The sequence below is a fragment of the Lepidothrix coronata genome, unplaced genomic scaffold (assembly GCF_001604755.1).
Source record: "Lepidothrix coronata isolate B3197 unplaced genomic scaffold, Lepidothrix_coronata-1.0 Scaffold175, whole genome shotgun sequence".
Taxonomy (NCBI): domain Eukaryota; kingdom Metazoa; phylum Chordata; class Aves; order Passeriformes; family Pipridae; genus Lepidothrix; species Lepidothrix coronata.
In genome coordinates this window covers 1,359,050-1,372,165 of record NW_016690355.1, presented here as the reverse complement: position 1 = coordinate 1,372,165, position 13,116 = coordinate 1,359,050, and the positions used below count along the sequence as shown (strand labels likewise).

Genomic DNA, 13,116 nt, shown 5'->3' with positions numbered 1-13,116 from the left:
AACCATCAACCCTTTGCCTCTGCAGATGAAGAATATTTATGAGCAGTGAGGTGTAGGAGGTGCTGGAGGCCCCAGTTAGAGAAGGTGCTGAGCAGGTGACACTTGTTTGGGTCTGGAGGAGCCCTGTTCTGGGTCAGGGGATAGTGTGGTGACCCTGTAGGTCTCCATCAGCCCTTGCATGGCCTCAGAGCCCATCCCCACCCAACCAGCTCTCCACATGTGCTATGGTACAATTAGCAAAGTTCTCGAGAGCTGCTTTTTCCTGCCCTTCAGGCAGACACACGCTCGCCTCTGAAGGTGGTGAGGTTTTTCCCTCATTAAATTCTGCATTTTTTCCTCAGCACAATTAAATACCTTTGGAGCCAGAAGCTTTTATTTGCACAGTCCCTTTGGGGAAGGATGTAAAATAGGTATCAAAACAGCTGGGAGTTTTTTACAGAGTTTTTAACTATGTTTTCTTTTATGAATAAAGAAGCAGTTAATGACTTCTTCTAAGGTGCAAATGAAACAAAATGCAGCTTTGCTGAACAGAGTTTTAGAACTTCTGTGTTTACCAAGTTTTTATGCCTATATTGCAAGGTCTGCATGTGATGAGAAGAGTATTTAAGGAAAGCAAATGACAGAATTGGGAAGCTTTAGCTGAGGAAATAAAATTCATCTGTTTTCCAAAAGTTCGTGGTATGCTTTATGTCTCCAAAACCTATGTAGAGAAAAATGCCATGTGGTGAGAAATGTTTGTCATGGAGATACAGCAGGATGAACTGAAAATGACTAAATGAAACTTTTTTTCAGGGTATTTAGAAAAAATTCAGTGTTTTTAAACTGATTTGACAACACAGTTTTCTTGTATGATCTCACAGAACTAAGTCTTGAGGCTTTAGAAATAAAACAGCCCATTTGTGGGGCACATTATGGCTAAACATCTAAAATAATGTCAGAAAAAAAAATTGGCCTGCATTTAATTCGGCACTACTCAATATTATTTCAGATTTTAATACCATACATGTGTTGGTGGGAGCAAAGTACTTATGATTTACAGTGCACACCCCAGCAGAAGGGCGTTTAAGCTGCTTGTCAACACTGAATTCTGGATTTTATCCTTTTCCTATCACTGTGGTGTGAAAAAACCCCAACTTGCTGGCATTTCTAAGGCTTTTCTTCCAGAGAAGTAGGTCTGTTGGCAGTGCAAAACACCTTCATTTCTGATTTGTTGTGGCATCACTTATTGATCTGTATTTTAGACAAGATCAGGGAGGAGGGAAATGCAAGTCTTTCATCTTTTCCACTACTCTATCTTAAACATAATTCAAAGGAAAATGCTTTCATTTTAATCAAGAAGGATGAATCATAAAACTTCCCTGGATTAAAGAGCCAATCACTTCTTATCTTTCCCATAAAATGCAAAAAAAAGAAGAAAGAAAAGAAAAAACTTGTGAAAAAATAACACACATGAAGTCCAGTTATTTGAAAAGCTGCTGCCAGCTCACTGTAACTTATCCTAGACCTGTCCATTCAACTTTTCAGCTTCTGTTCTTGAGTAACAAACAAGCAGAATACATGATTTCTTTATTATCTCCTTTTTTGTTTTTCATCAGCACTATGCTATGCAGTAAGTTAATTTAAAAATTTCTGCAGGAACATTTAGTATTTTTGTATATATATATATATATATATATATATATAAAAATAACTATGAAATCAGCCCTTATCTGAGCAACACTGAAAGAAGCAGGTTACCTACTCTACTGTGAAAAACCATGATTATCTGATGCAATCCATTGAATTATTTCATGTAATTCTGCTTTAAAATTATGATTTCAAACTCAGGAATCTAGTTTCTGGTTTTTTGATATGTAATAGTGCCTGCTGAGCAGAACCTCTTGGCAGTGCCACGAGTCCTTTGTTTGCAGCCAGGTTTGATTACAATAGTTGCTCGAGAGGCTTGAAGCTAATTCTTGTTAAGAATTCTCTTATGTCTTAGACATTAATATTAAAATACAACCTTTCGCTGGAGTTTAGTGAGGTATGAAATCCTCGTTAACAGTTTTCAACAGGTCAGTTCAAAACAGTGCAAGAAAAGACATGGTTCTCTCTTGCAGCCTCAAACCACTGTGGTGGCTTCGGAACTGCAAACATCCCCTGAGCTGCCTTTTCTTTGAGGCTTTATAGATAGCAGAGGGTGGAAATATCCGACTTAGCACAAAGTATAAGAGAGAAAATAATAATAAAGTTTTTTTTCGCACTGTTGGTAGTTGGGAAAAGAGTGATTCAATCCAGAATTAAGCAGTGGTATTATTTTGTGAGAAGAGAGAAGCTGAGCCCAGAGCTGTCAGATGTAAAAATAAAGCCCCTAACTCAGCAGGATGCAGATGGAAACACACCTTTTGTACCAGTCTGGAAAGTTGGGGTGTGTGGGTGACAGGAACAGAAGCTCTTAAGTCTGGATCTCTTCTGATGGGTAGCAAAAGTTGATAAGAACAGGGGAGAAGAGAGATTTAGGCTGACTGCAAATGGACCTACCTGGCGGATTTCAAAGAAAATTGCTTAACAAGAACCACACTGCCTTCTCTTTTGGAAAAAAAAAACCCAAACAGAAAAAACAAGACTAGGGGCCTTCACTCCTGGCTTACACTGCAAGGGATTGTTTCACAAAGCAATTCAATCCCTGATGTTGTTAGACATCTTCTGAAATAAAAAAAAAAAAAAAAAACTCGTGTGGATCTGACTCATGGGTTGTTGAAAGTGAATGTGAGGATGATGAGGACAGCTAGAAAGTCCCAAAAGGAATGACACAGAAGTGTGGGTTTGCAGGTGGCAGTGTGGGATTTACTGGAGAGGGACTAAATGTGTTACAAGTTAGAATATGCATTATGAAATGGGAAGGAATAAGAAAAGACCAAATGTAATTAACTTTAGAAAGAATACATGTTGATCCCTTATAGAAAAGAAGTTCTTTACGTGAAAAATAAAAAAAAATAAATTATGATCAAGCAAGATTTTTAAATAAAAGCTGATAGTACCAAAGAACAGAATTTAACACCTACTGCTGTGGGTTTGAGCGAGACCACTGAGCACTGCATTCACTGAAGCATTTCTTCTCTTTAATCAGACCTCCTGATGAAGTATTATTTGTTGAAACCTTTTATTTATGCTTTTTTTTTTTTCACCATTTAGACAGCTGGAATTGCATACTGAAATTTTGATTTAGGCAGAATGTTGATTGAAAGTGCTCCATGTCAATGCAGCGTTCAAACATCCCTCTGAATACAAGCAGATTACACTGGGGTGAGAGCTCTTGACTTGGCAACACCAATATTTTTCAAATGTGCTTGAAACTGCAGAGTATCTGTTTTAAGGTAATTGTTTTTAAATCCAACATCCAAAAGTTTACCCACTTGACAACATTATTTACTTTGGCAGAAGAACGGGGTTAATAGACACATTGTAGTGGTGTTGCACATGTTGCAAAGGACAATTAAGTGATTCTCATGAACGTACATCATTGCAAAATTACATATCACTGTTATTCCAAGTAAACCTGAGATGATTTTTAGGATTGTTGTATCTTCCTCTCTCAGAGAATATTCTCATGATGTCCTGCATCAGCTCAATCTCATTTGGAGAAGGACTCTGGACACTGAGCAACATCTCATAGGAAGGGGATTTTTTAGAAAGCAGTTTCTCTATCCTCTGTCTTAAATATATACATCTCTTGGATGGAGTTTTTTCCAGCCAATTCCCATGGTCAACAGCAGTTCTTCATTATAAATTAAAGCAAAGCAATGTTACCCCACTGTTGTAAACAAAGGGATTCTTCCCAGGGAAAAAAAAAAAAAAAAAAGAGGGAAACTGGTGGGACAGGTTTTTGACATAAATGCCCCCCTGACAGTTCTGGATTAACTGGGACATTGTTTCAGTTTAAAGTACTAGTTCAGGTCTAGAACAAGATGTTATTCCAGTGGCACCACGTGTAGCAGACTCCCCATCGTTCAGAGACTTATATTTATTTGCAGTTGACTAAATCAGATGAGAATTTTGAAATCAGCCCTGAATAATCAATGGAATAAAGCAAGAACAGTTGGTTTTGTGCCCAATAGCACTCAGGATAATGCCAAATATATTGTATCTCAATGAGAGTTATTTGTTCCTCTCTGTGGATAACGTAACTTTTTAAAGTTTTAACTTGAACTGGAACATTGTGTATTTTAAGATATATAATCTTCACTATTAGGGTATTATTATTTCCTTCATTTTTCACACATTGCTCAAGTATTTTGATAAATTACTGGCATGGTTTCTAGGCAAAGTGATTCAGATGATTGTGACAGTACTTTCAGTTGCATGTAATATACTAATTTGAATCACTGCTTCATATTTTGTTTTTGTTTATCACAACAGTAATGGTAACCCAGTGGAAATGAGACACTCTCTTGTCCCTGTCAGGAATCTCCCCTGCATAATTCTTTCTCCTTTATAAAGGATGGTTGTAGGCCCATCATCTCTATGCTGTAGCCAGGTTTCACTGCATTAGTATTTTTTTTTGTTGTTGGTTTTAAGATCTTTTAGCAGCATCCACTCCTCAGTTTACGTCTTATTTTACAGACTCTAATATGAAAAGCACCTTACCATTTCCTGTGTACTCATGAATTCTGCAGGTTTTCCTGGTCTTCATTCTTTTAAAAATTTCAGTAATCTGGATAGAAATAATTTGCATAAACTGTATTTCATTTTATGATTTAGGCATGAAAAATGTTGCAATAATGATACTTGGAATTAAACAGAAGCTGTGGGGCTAGGGTAATTAATTTTATTTAATGATGTGAACCATTAGAACAGCAGGATAAAATGGACTAGTAATTTGGAATATATGATAGTTATGAAAATAAAAACAAAACCAATTTATTGCATGTCTTACAACAAGCAGGTAAGAACATTAAAAACTACATTAAAACTCAAAAAATGAATATGGTGCAGACAACCTGTTAATCCTTTCAACTCTCTTCACTTTGTTTTTAGAGCCTGCTGATAGACCTCCTCTTCTTCTGGTTGCAAGCTCTGAAACAATTGAGGTTTTATATCTTAATGGAAGCAAATTGTCTGCACGAACCCCTGTAAAAGGATCTGCAGTATTGACACTGGACTACAGCTACAGAGAGGACACACTTTGTTGGATTGAATCAAGGGATCTCTCAAGTCAGCTGAAGTGTTCCAAGATAACCAAAGCTGGGAAGTTAACAGAGGAGTGGATAATAAACATTGCTCAGTACCTTCACAGTAAGTATTTGACAATGTTTTAGCAAAACAGTGGTGTCTGTCTTGGCAAACTGCTGCAGGAACCTTCAGAAGAATTTTGGGGTTTGCTGTTGAAAACAATCTTAACACATTAAATATTGCGACTCACAGCGAAGCACTTTTATGTTCCTCACTCATATATTCAGTGTGGGTTGCAGCATTTATACCTATGCAAAAGGTTTTTAAGATGTTCGTTTTTATAGACTGGCTAAAAGGTGTGGAAGTTACAAAAACAGCAGTGCAGTGGAAGAAGAAATGTGAAATGCTTCCTTTTGTCTGGCAAAACAGTGCTGCACAACACTTGGGAGTGATTCTTTGCCACTGGGACAATATTAAAAATGAAATAGGCACATCTTTAGCACAACTACCACGGGTATGTTAGTTCCTGAAAATATCAAAATATTTCCTGACTTAGTGGAAACAAATTGCTGCCCTTTTGGTTTTTGGTTTTTTTTTTTCAGTTAAGAAAATACATTTAAAAATGCATTAACCCATCACACTGAATTAGACTTTGCATTACAACGTTATTCCTCAGTCAACTTTTCAATTTGTGGAATGTTGTTATCTTCTGAAGGAGGTGTTCATCCATAGACACATTAGTGTGAACAGACTGCTAAACAGTGTGCAGTCAAAAAAATTGCAATTTTCTTCATCTTTCACAGAAGAGATGTCCCCAGATCAGCTTAGAAACCACAGCACTGAGGAGTTTAATGGTGGTGCTAGTAACAGACTCCTAAAAACTCAAGACCAGAGCCTAAGATTGGACCTAAGCTTTTGAAAAATCCTTTTAAGGAGAGATGTGCATCAAAGAATAGCTCTCAACGGATCTCAAACCCTCTGACCACCCAGTCCAGGAATATTCAAATCCCAAATTTGATTACAGCTCTTAGAAGTGCATTTCAAAGCAATAAGTTCTTCATAGAGGTTGTGCTTTGGACTATCAGGATAGCTTTTTTAAAATATGGTAATTTCTGCAGAGTAAAGGTTTTTTGTAGTTTCCTATTTTTATATTTACTAGAACAAGAAATTAAATTTAAAAAGCTCTCCAAAAATAGTGTTTGGGTTTTGTTTTTTTTTTTTCATTCACCACTCATTGTGACTGTTCTGCTTTTAGAGAACACTCTCATCCGAGGCATAAAGTGTATTTGTTTGAGGTTTGGGGTTTTTTTTCATTCTTCGTATGTTATTGAGGTTTCTTTTTTAATGTTGTCTTTTAGAGGGCTGTTCATACTTTAGATATCTAAGTACCCTAAAGATCATGGTGGTAGTATTTGATTATGCTTTTTCAATTTGCTCTGCTATTGATATTTTGTTTTCCTTTTAGTCAGAACAATCAAATTAAGTGCAGTCCTTGGCAAAATGTGTTTTGTATTGAACTGAATGTGTGTTTGTTCTGTCACTTGTCTTTATCATCAGAGTGGACCTGAGCACTATGTTTTGCAGTCCTTCACCAGTTGTGTCTTGTGTTCCTGTCTTTCTGTTCTCTGTGTGTGAAGAGAATTGATAATCTCTGTGCTGTTCAGATCTGCATTAGTGCACCTGTTTGTAAAATCGGGCTGTATGATGGGTTTGAAATTAATACAGTGCCTGGAATTAATGAGCTGCTCATTTTTCATAGTGCTAGCACACACCAGCCTGTGGTCTCTAATATTTTTTTTCTGAAACTTCATGGTAATAGTTCAGTCTTATTTAGATAAAGAATAGTAATTCCCATGGACGTGAACCAACTGCAGAGACGTGGTCTGATTTCTTCTTTGATTTTGATTTGGGAAATAGTGCTTGGAGACTTAAAAAACTCTGCTTGGAGACAGGTTTTGAGTTCTGACTGACAAAATCCAGCAGATTTAGCTGTGGGTGTGTATTTCCCAAACACACACATACCCAAACACTTTTCTTGTGTTGCTGCAGCGGAGTAACATCAATTCCCATGGTCTGGGCATGTCTGCTCAGAGGGAAAGGCAGCATGAAACCTGCCTTTGGCCTGCTCTGACCCACAGCTCTGCACTGTGTGGTCTCTGCAGGTTTGGTGGGGCACTGGAGGCAGGAGACAGCAGGGACAACAGGCTGCTCCTTGTGGGAATAATACCTTCTGAAAGTTCAATCAGAACTCATCTGGTGCAGAGCTGTTGCTTGTTTCCATCCCCAGTACTCACTGCAGAAATTATCCTCCTGATTAATGCCTTCTCTTGCAGACCTACACCTGGAGTTATGCCTGCCAGGACATGGCAGGAGCCTTGTGTTGCTGCATCTGTTATATTTGCCTGAACATGTTTTATGGGTTCTTTTGTGGCTACTGCACAACTGAGTTTTAATTTTAAATTCTTCCTTTTCTTCCCTCCACCTTCTATTACCCATCAGGTCATTTCTGCCATTTCTCTTCAACATATAGCACTACCTCTGGTGAGGCAAATTAATTCACTTTAACTCTTTGTCAGGGATTTCAGCCTGAGTGTTTTCAAGTGTAATTGCACTCCCCCACAACTCCAGCCAAATAAATGGTCGTGCCGTGGGGTTATTCACATAAAATTGTACATTCTGTTCTTAATAGGAAGCTTTTTTGTGTTTTTGTTTGTGTGACCAGAAAAAGAATATTCCTAAAACTATTAGGGGGGAAATAATAGAAATGGTTTTCTTAGCAGGGTTTGTTGAATTTTCACTATTTTTTTATCCTACTTTTCTAATCTGTTCTAATCTGTTAGTGTGAAAAAATCCCCATCTTATCTACATATGACAGAAAAAATGGTAGAAAAGTCAGTTATACAAAGTGATTGGAACTGCTTGAAGTGGGTTTATTCGAACTGTTTTCTTCAGTGAGGGCAAGTAAGACTTGTAGTTAGGAACAAAGAATATAGATCATCTTTTAAGATGAAAGACTACATTTAGGAAAGCGGGGACTATGAAAATGACTTCATTTTTATGCCAGGTCATACAGCACTAGCTCCAGGTAGTGAGTGTAAGCTTTGGATCTACAGAAGAAAGAGTTACAGTCCTTTAGTTTATAGCATTCTCCCTCAAAAGACAGTCCAATCTGACTTCATTTTGGTGGGGGGGGGTGTGTCCCAGATGGGTAGAATCAGCTTCCTTTGAAGCACAATGTAACTTGCTCTGTGTCTGGATGTTGTTCTGCAGAGGCTGTGGAGAGGCTGATCCTGCACTCGTGTGGTGCTTCCTGTGGGAAAAATGGGGGGGTGCAACTCCGGTGATGGCATTCCTTGTGTTCTTTTATTAAGCTAGTTTCAGGCTTATAAGATTTATTCTCTCATGCATAGGATTTGTTTGGTAGGTTTACCCTTTTAAATAAGGATAAGTTTCTGTAGGCACACTAATATCAGCACAGGCATTTGTGTCTTAGCCAAGACCAGGCTTTGGCATGTTGTTTCATCGTTGTCTTTTTAAGACCTAGAAGTTTTTGGAAGAGAAGCTGGAAAAATTCCTCTTGGAAAGATTTATGCAGACAATGTCAGAGCCAAATAGGCTTTCAGGGAAGTTTCTCCTATGAGGAGGCTGGTGCAACCACTGCCCATAGTAAGGGACATGCTCCTTGACACTTCACAGCTAGCTCACAGTCCATTTCCAGTTAGTACAGAGAGACTTTCAGGAACAGTCATTTATTTAAAGGGATATCTCTTCATCCAAACTAGCAAAAAAATCTTTTTAGTGGCATGAACGTGGAAAATCTCTCACAATTTTCTGCCCTGCCAAAGCCATGATATGAAATTTTATATTAACATTTCTGTGTGTTGGAGCTGAGGACTGGCAAGAGCAGCATCTTCTGGATGACAGAATCATTTTTTCCCTCATTTTAAAAGGCATTTTGTGTCTTCATCATTACAAGTACCAAGCACCTCACATGCTCTCTCCAAACAAGCACTGGGCAGCACAGCCTGGGTTTTAGCTGCTATTCTTCTACAGAATATAACAAAATCTCTTCTGGGATGATGCTTCAGAGCACGATATTTTCTGCTTGGCTGGTATTAGTTTCAGGTTCCCTTGGCACTCAGTTATCTCAGTACACCAGTACCAATCCTGCAGGGCTTGTATTTAGCTTTGCCACCTGTGTTTTGTACCCACAGACAGTCATACCTCACCTGGGAAGGCACACAGGCCTTTCTCTTGGCAGATGTGTTTGGACAGGACTGATCTGAATGAAAAGAAACATTTTGCTTCTTCTGTACTAATTCACTTTTAACCTGCCAAGGCTGGGAACAGGTGATGGACATGGGGAGGTGGCAGATTCCAATGTGAAAGGTATTTACCTCTCTGCTTGTGGAACCCAAGACCTTCTACTTGACCTCCTGGTCACAGTCCAAAGCTGGCTTTTTGGCTCTCCCACTTTTTGGATATGATTGCTGTGAAGACCATCAGACAGGGAGCCCAGAGGATTTGCCCAGTATCCAACAGTGTCTGTTTGCTTACATTATTGGTTTTTTTCTCTGGTTTTGGTCCCACTGATTGCTCCTTCACCCCCTGACCTAAACCACTTCTTAGTAATGATTATCCACAACTGCTAGTGCTATGTTCAGAATAGCTGCACCCATTTCCCTTGGCATTGATGAGGCTCAGTCATTGAAGGAAACACTATTCCCTGGACCTGGTGCTCCTTTCAGCATTCCTGTGAATTCCCATGAATATTCATGGCAATCAAAGCAAAGTTTGGCTTATTCAGGAGGAGAAAAACTGTGAAGATCTGGGGGAAAGTGTTTATTCCTACATACAGTCTGCCCCAGCTTGTCTCCAGACAGGCACTAAAAGCTGTCATACAGTTGTAGGATGTGATTTTGCTTTTTTCTTCAGTGACAGGCCACCCATGAGCCTGGAGGATGCACAGGAATGAGAGGGCTTTGTGTCAAAGGTCATTTACACCTAACAGGGCACTTTAGTAGTGTTCAGAGCATCTCATACAGTAATGGGGGCAAGGAGGTGGGAAGAGGTGGGAAGAGTATCATAAGGAAATATCACATCATACTTGTCCTGTATGTGGCATCCACTTGACTAATTAGCCATGGATGATCTCACATTGATGTTCTTGAACTTCTGGGAAGGCTGCACAAGTGCTGTTTTTGGAATAGTGACCTTTCTTTCTTTGTCAAATGGTGGGCTTTTTGTTTTTTTTTGTGGGGGCTTTTTTCTGGGTTTTGTTTGCTTGTCTGTTTTTTGCTTTTTGATGGTTTTTTTGAGTATCAATATCTCACTCTTAAGTGTTTAAACAGAGGCATCATTAAATATACAAAACTAGGATACTTTTCTCATGAATTTATTCAGCTTGAATTTCCTGTCCTCTTTTACTGTCCAGTCACTCAAGTCTTCTGAGGTCCTGAGGTTCTTCAAAAGTGACCCTCCTCATTGCTATTCTTTATTTTATTATTCAACCTTGTCACCTTGTTATTCCTGTCATCTTTCAGATGACTTGTGAATGTAATCTCGCACAGATCCCAGCACAGACCACTGTTGTAGAACTTGGTGATGCTTAACAGGGAACCAGGTTTGACCCACATCTTAGGTAGTTCCATGGGTCCATCCCTGTCATATATACCAGGCTACATCTTTCCTGAGTCCTCCCTAGTGTCTTCCTCACTGTCTACTGGGATTTGCACATGTACCCCTGTTTATATTTTGTTTTAATTTTCATATACTTTTAGGTATTTTAGCCACAAGTCCAAATCTTCAGTTGGATGTTCATACTCCATGATATGGGAAATGCTTTCTTTACATCAGTCCATTCTTTTATTCTTCATTCTGGTGTACCTGAATTTACAGAACTTTTGATCTGGTATTTGACACAGCCTCAATGAGCTGCTTTCCTAGTGCAGTATGGACTTTTATTTAGTGCAAGGGATAGCACTGTCTGATAATTGTGTCTTTAGGTACAGTTTTTCTGCCCCCTGTAATGACAAAACTCCTTTGGAGTCGCAGGCTCCACAGAAGCTTCCTTTTATCAGGTGCTTCTCTCTTTAGCTCCTGGCTAGTTTATTCTGATTATTGGCTATACACAACCTTTTTGATGATTAACAGGTTTACTAGAAGAGCAAGGGTAGCTCACATCTCTTCATTCAACCTTCCTGTTTCAACAAGCTTGTCAAAGGATCTTATCCTTTGACCATGGTGCATATTGCAAACCTATTATCTTTTTTATTGAATAAAATTCATATAATCAGGTCTGTATCTCAATGCTTGATGGTGTTTGCACGAAAGTTAAGATATAATCTATATATCAGAAATCCTAAGAGGACCTTTCATCTACTGATTCGTTCTAAATATTAGTTGGGAAGTATCTGTCTGCTCTTGGTGCATCTTTCGGGTACAGACTATTCCATTTGACTTGAGGATTGTGCTACTGGCTTAATAGTGTTGCTGTAACATTTCATTATGTCACTGTGAGGCACAAGCTGCCACGACAGATCCTCTGAATTTGTGGCATTTCCCTCCAAAGTTAGGTTACCTCTATTTAATCCCTTTTGACACAAGAGCTATTTATTAACTGCTTGCTAATTGCCACAAATGGATTTTTTCAGTCGTTCAAAGATGTAATACCACTATTTTTCAAGCTTTGTTACTCATCCAGCTTCCACAATTGATCTTGCATTGACATTGGTCAAAGCCCTGCCTCTGTCTTCTGTTCTTAGCAAAGCTGTCTGTTTTCTTTATATCTGCTTTTCAGTGGTTGTGCCCTGGATAGCTAATTCTCAGACTGAATACGGAAAATAAAAAGCCTTATCTCAATGGTATTTCTCAGAGCAAATTGTTTATTGTTTTTAGTTGGTTGGTTGGTTGATTTGGTTCAGTTTTGTTTGTTTGTTTGGGGCTTTTTTGGTTTGTTTTGTTGGGTTTTTTTTTGGGGGGATGGTGTTTTTTCCCCCTTCTCTGAACTCCTAGGCTCTGCCTGGGACAGTCTCCTGAACGTTTTATCTGCAAAGAGACAAAAATTCTCAGTGCTGAATTGTCATATTCCCTTTTCCCTGATTTGTCGACTTCCTAACTGACCATTTTTGGACTTCCTTCTTAATTAGCTCTGTTATTGTCCTAAAGTGGGACATGACTGTATCTTTTTGTGTCTCCCTTACATCCCAACCCCTCCTTGGTATAAAAGCTTGTGCACCAGGGAGGAAATCCAAGAGCAAGGAAGAAAACTCCCACAGAAGCAGAAGGGTTTTGCAAATAAGAGCAGGACTTTCTGTCATGGTATCAGTAGCCATGTAAATTTATCTTTATCAGGCAGAATGCTGAGGGACTCTTCCTCTCTGTCAAACTGAATTATTATGCTGCTTGTAAAGCAGTAACATTTGTATTTTATTAACAAGGTTTTGAAGATAGAATGAAATAATTGTGGGGGCTATAAAGATGTAATATACAGATAACTAGGTTGCTGCAAATATAAACTACACAGTTTTGTAGTGAATATTTTACAAAAGTATTTTTATCCCTGGATACAACAATAATGAAATAGCAGTAAAAACGAAGCCAAACCAAACAAAACAAAAAAACCGCACAAGTAATTTTTTTTATGAAGTGTGGAATTAAATATTTCATGTTTTATGGGATTAGACACACATTTTCCCATAAACCTTTGACATCCATATGCACTGTGTTGGCTTCATTTTGGTTTTTGCTTGGTAGTCACTGCAACTATTCTTTGTAATAGAATTTTCACAAAAACTGAACTTGTTCTGCTTCTGTAAATCCACTGTGGACTTCAGTAAGAGGCAAATGTCCAGGGAGACACAGACATTTGCATAGCACAGCCTTCTTGGAGATCAGGAGAGATGCTCCCTCAATCCTCTGATTCCAGCACTGGTTGAGTAGTTCTTTTGTTGGCTGCTAAAACCA

General features: G+C 38.6%; 1 protein-coding gene across 5 annotated transcripts in view; it reads left to right on the top strand.

Moving 5' to 3' along the window:
* LRP1B (LDL receptor related protein 1B) overlaps nt 1-13,116 on the top strand; it is a 675,815-nt gene that overhangs the window by 361,847 nt on the left and 300,852 nt on the right. For all 5 annotated transcript variants that reach the window (XM_017830208.1, XM_017830207.1, XM_017830205.1 and 2 more), the window contains exon 5: nt 5,017-5,274. In XM_017830208.1, coding sequence (XP_017685697.1) covers nt 5,017-5,274 — 258 coding nt within the window. The remainder of the gene's footprint in view (nt 1-5,016; nt 5,275-13,116) is intronic.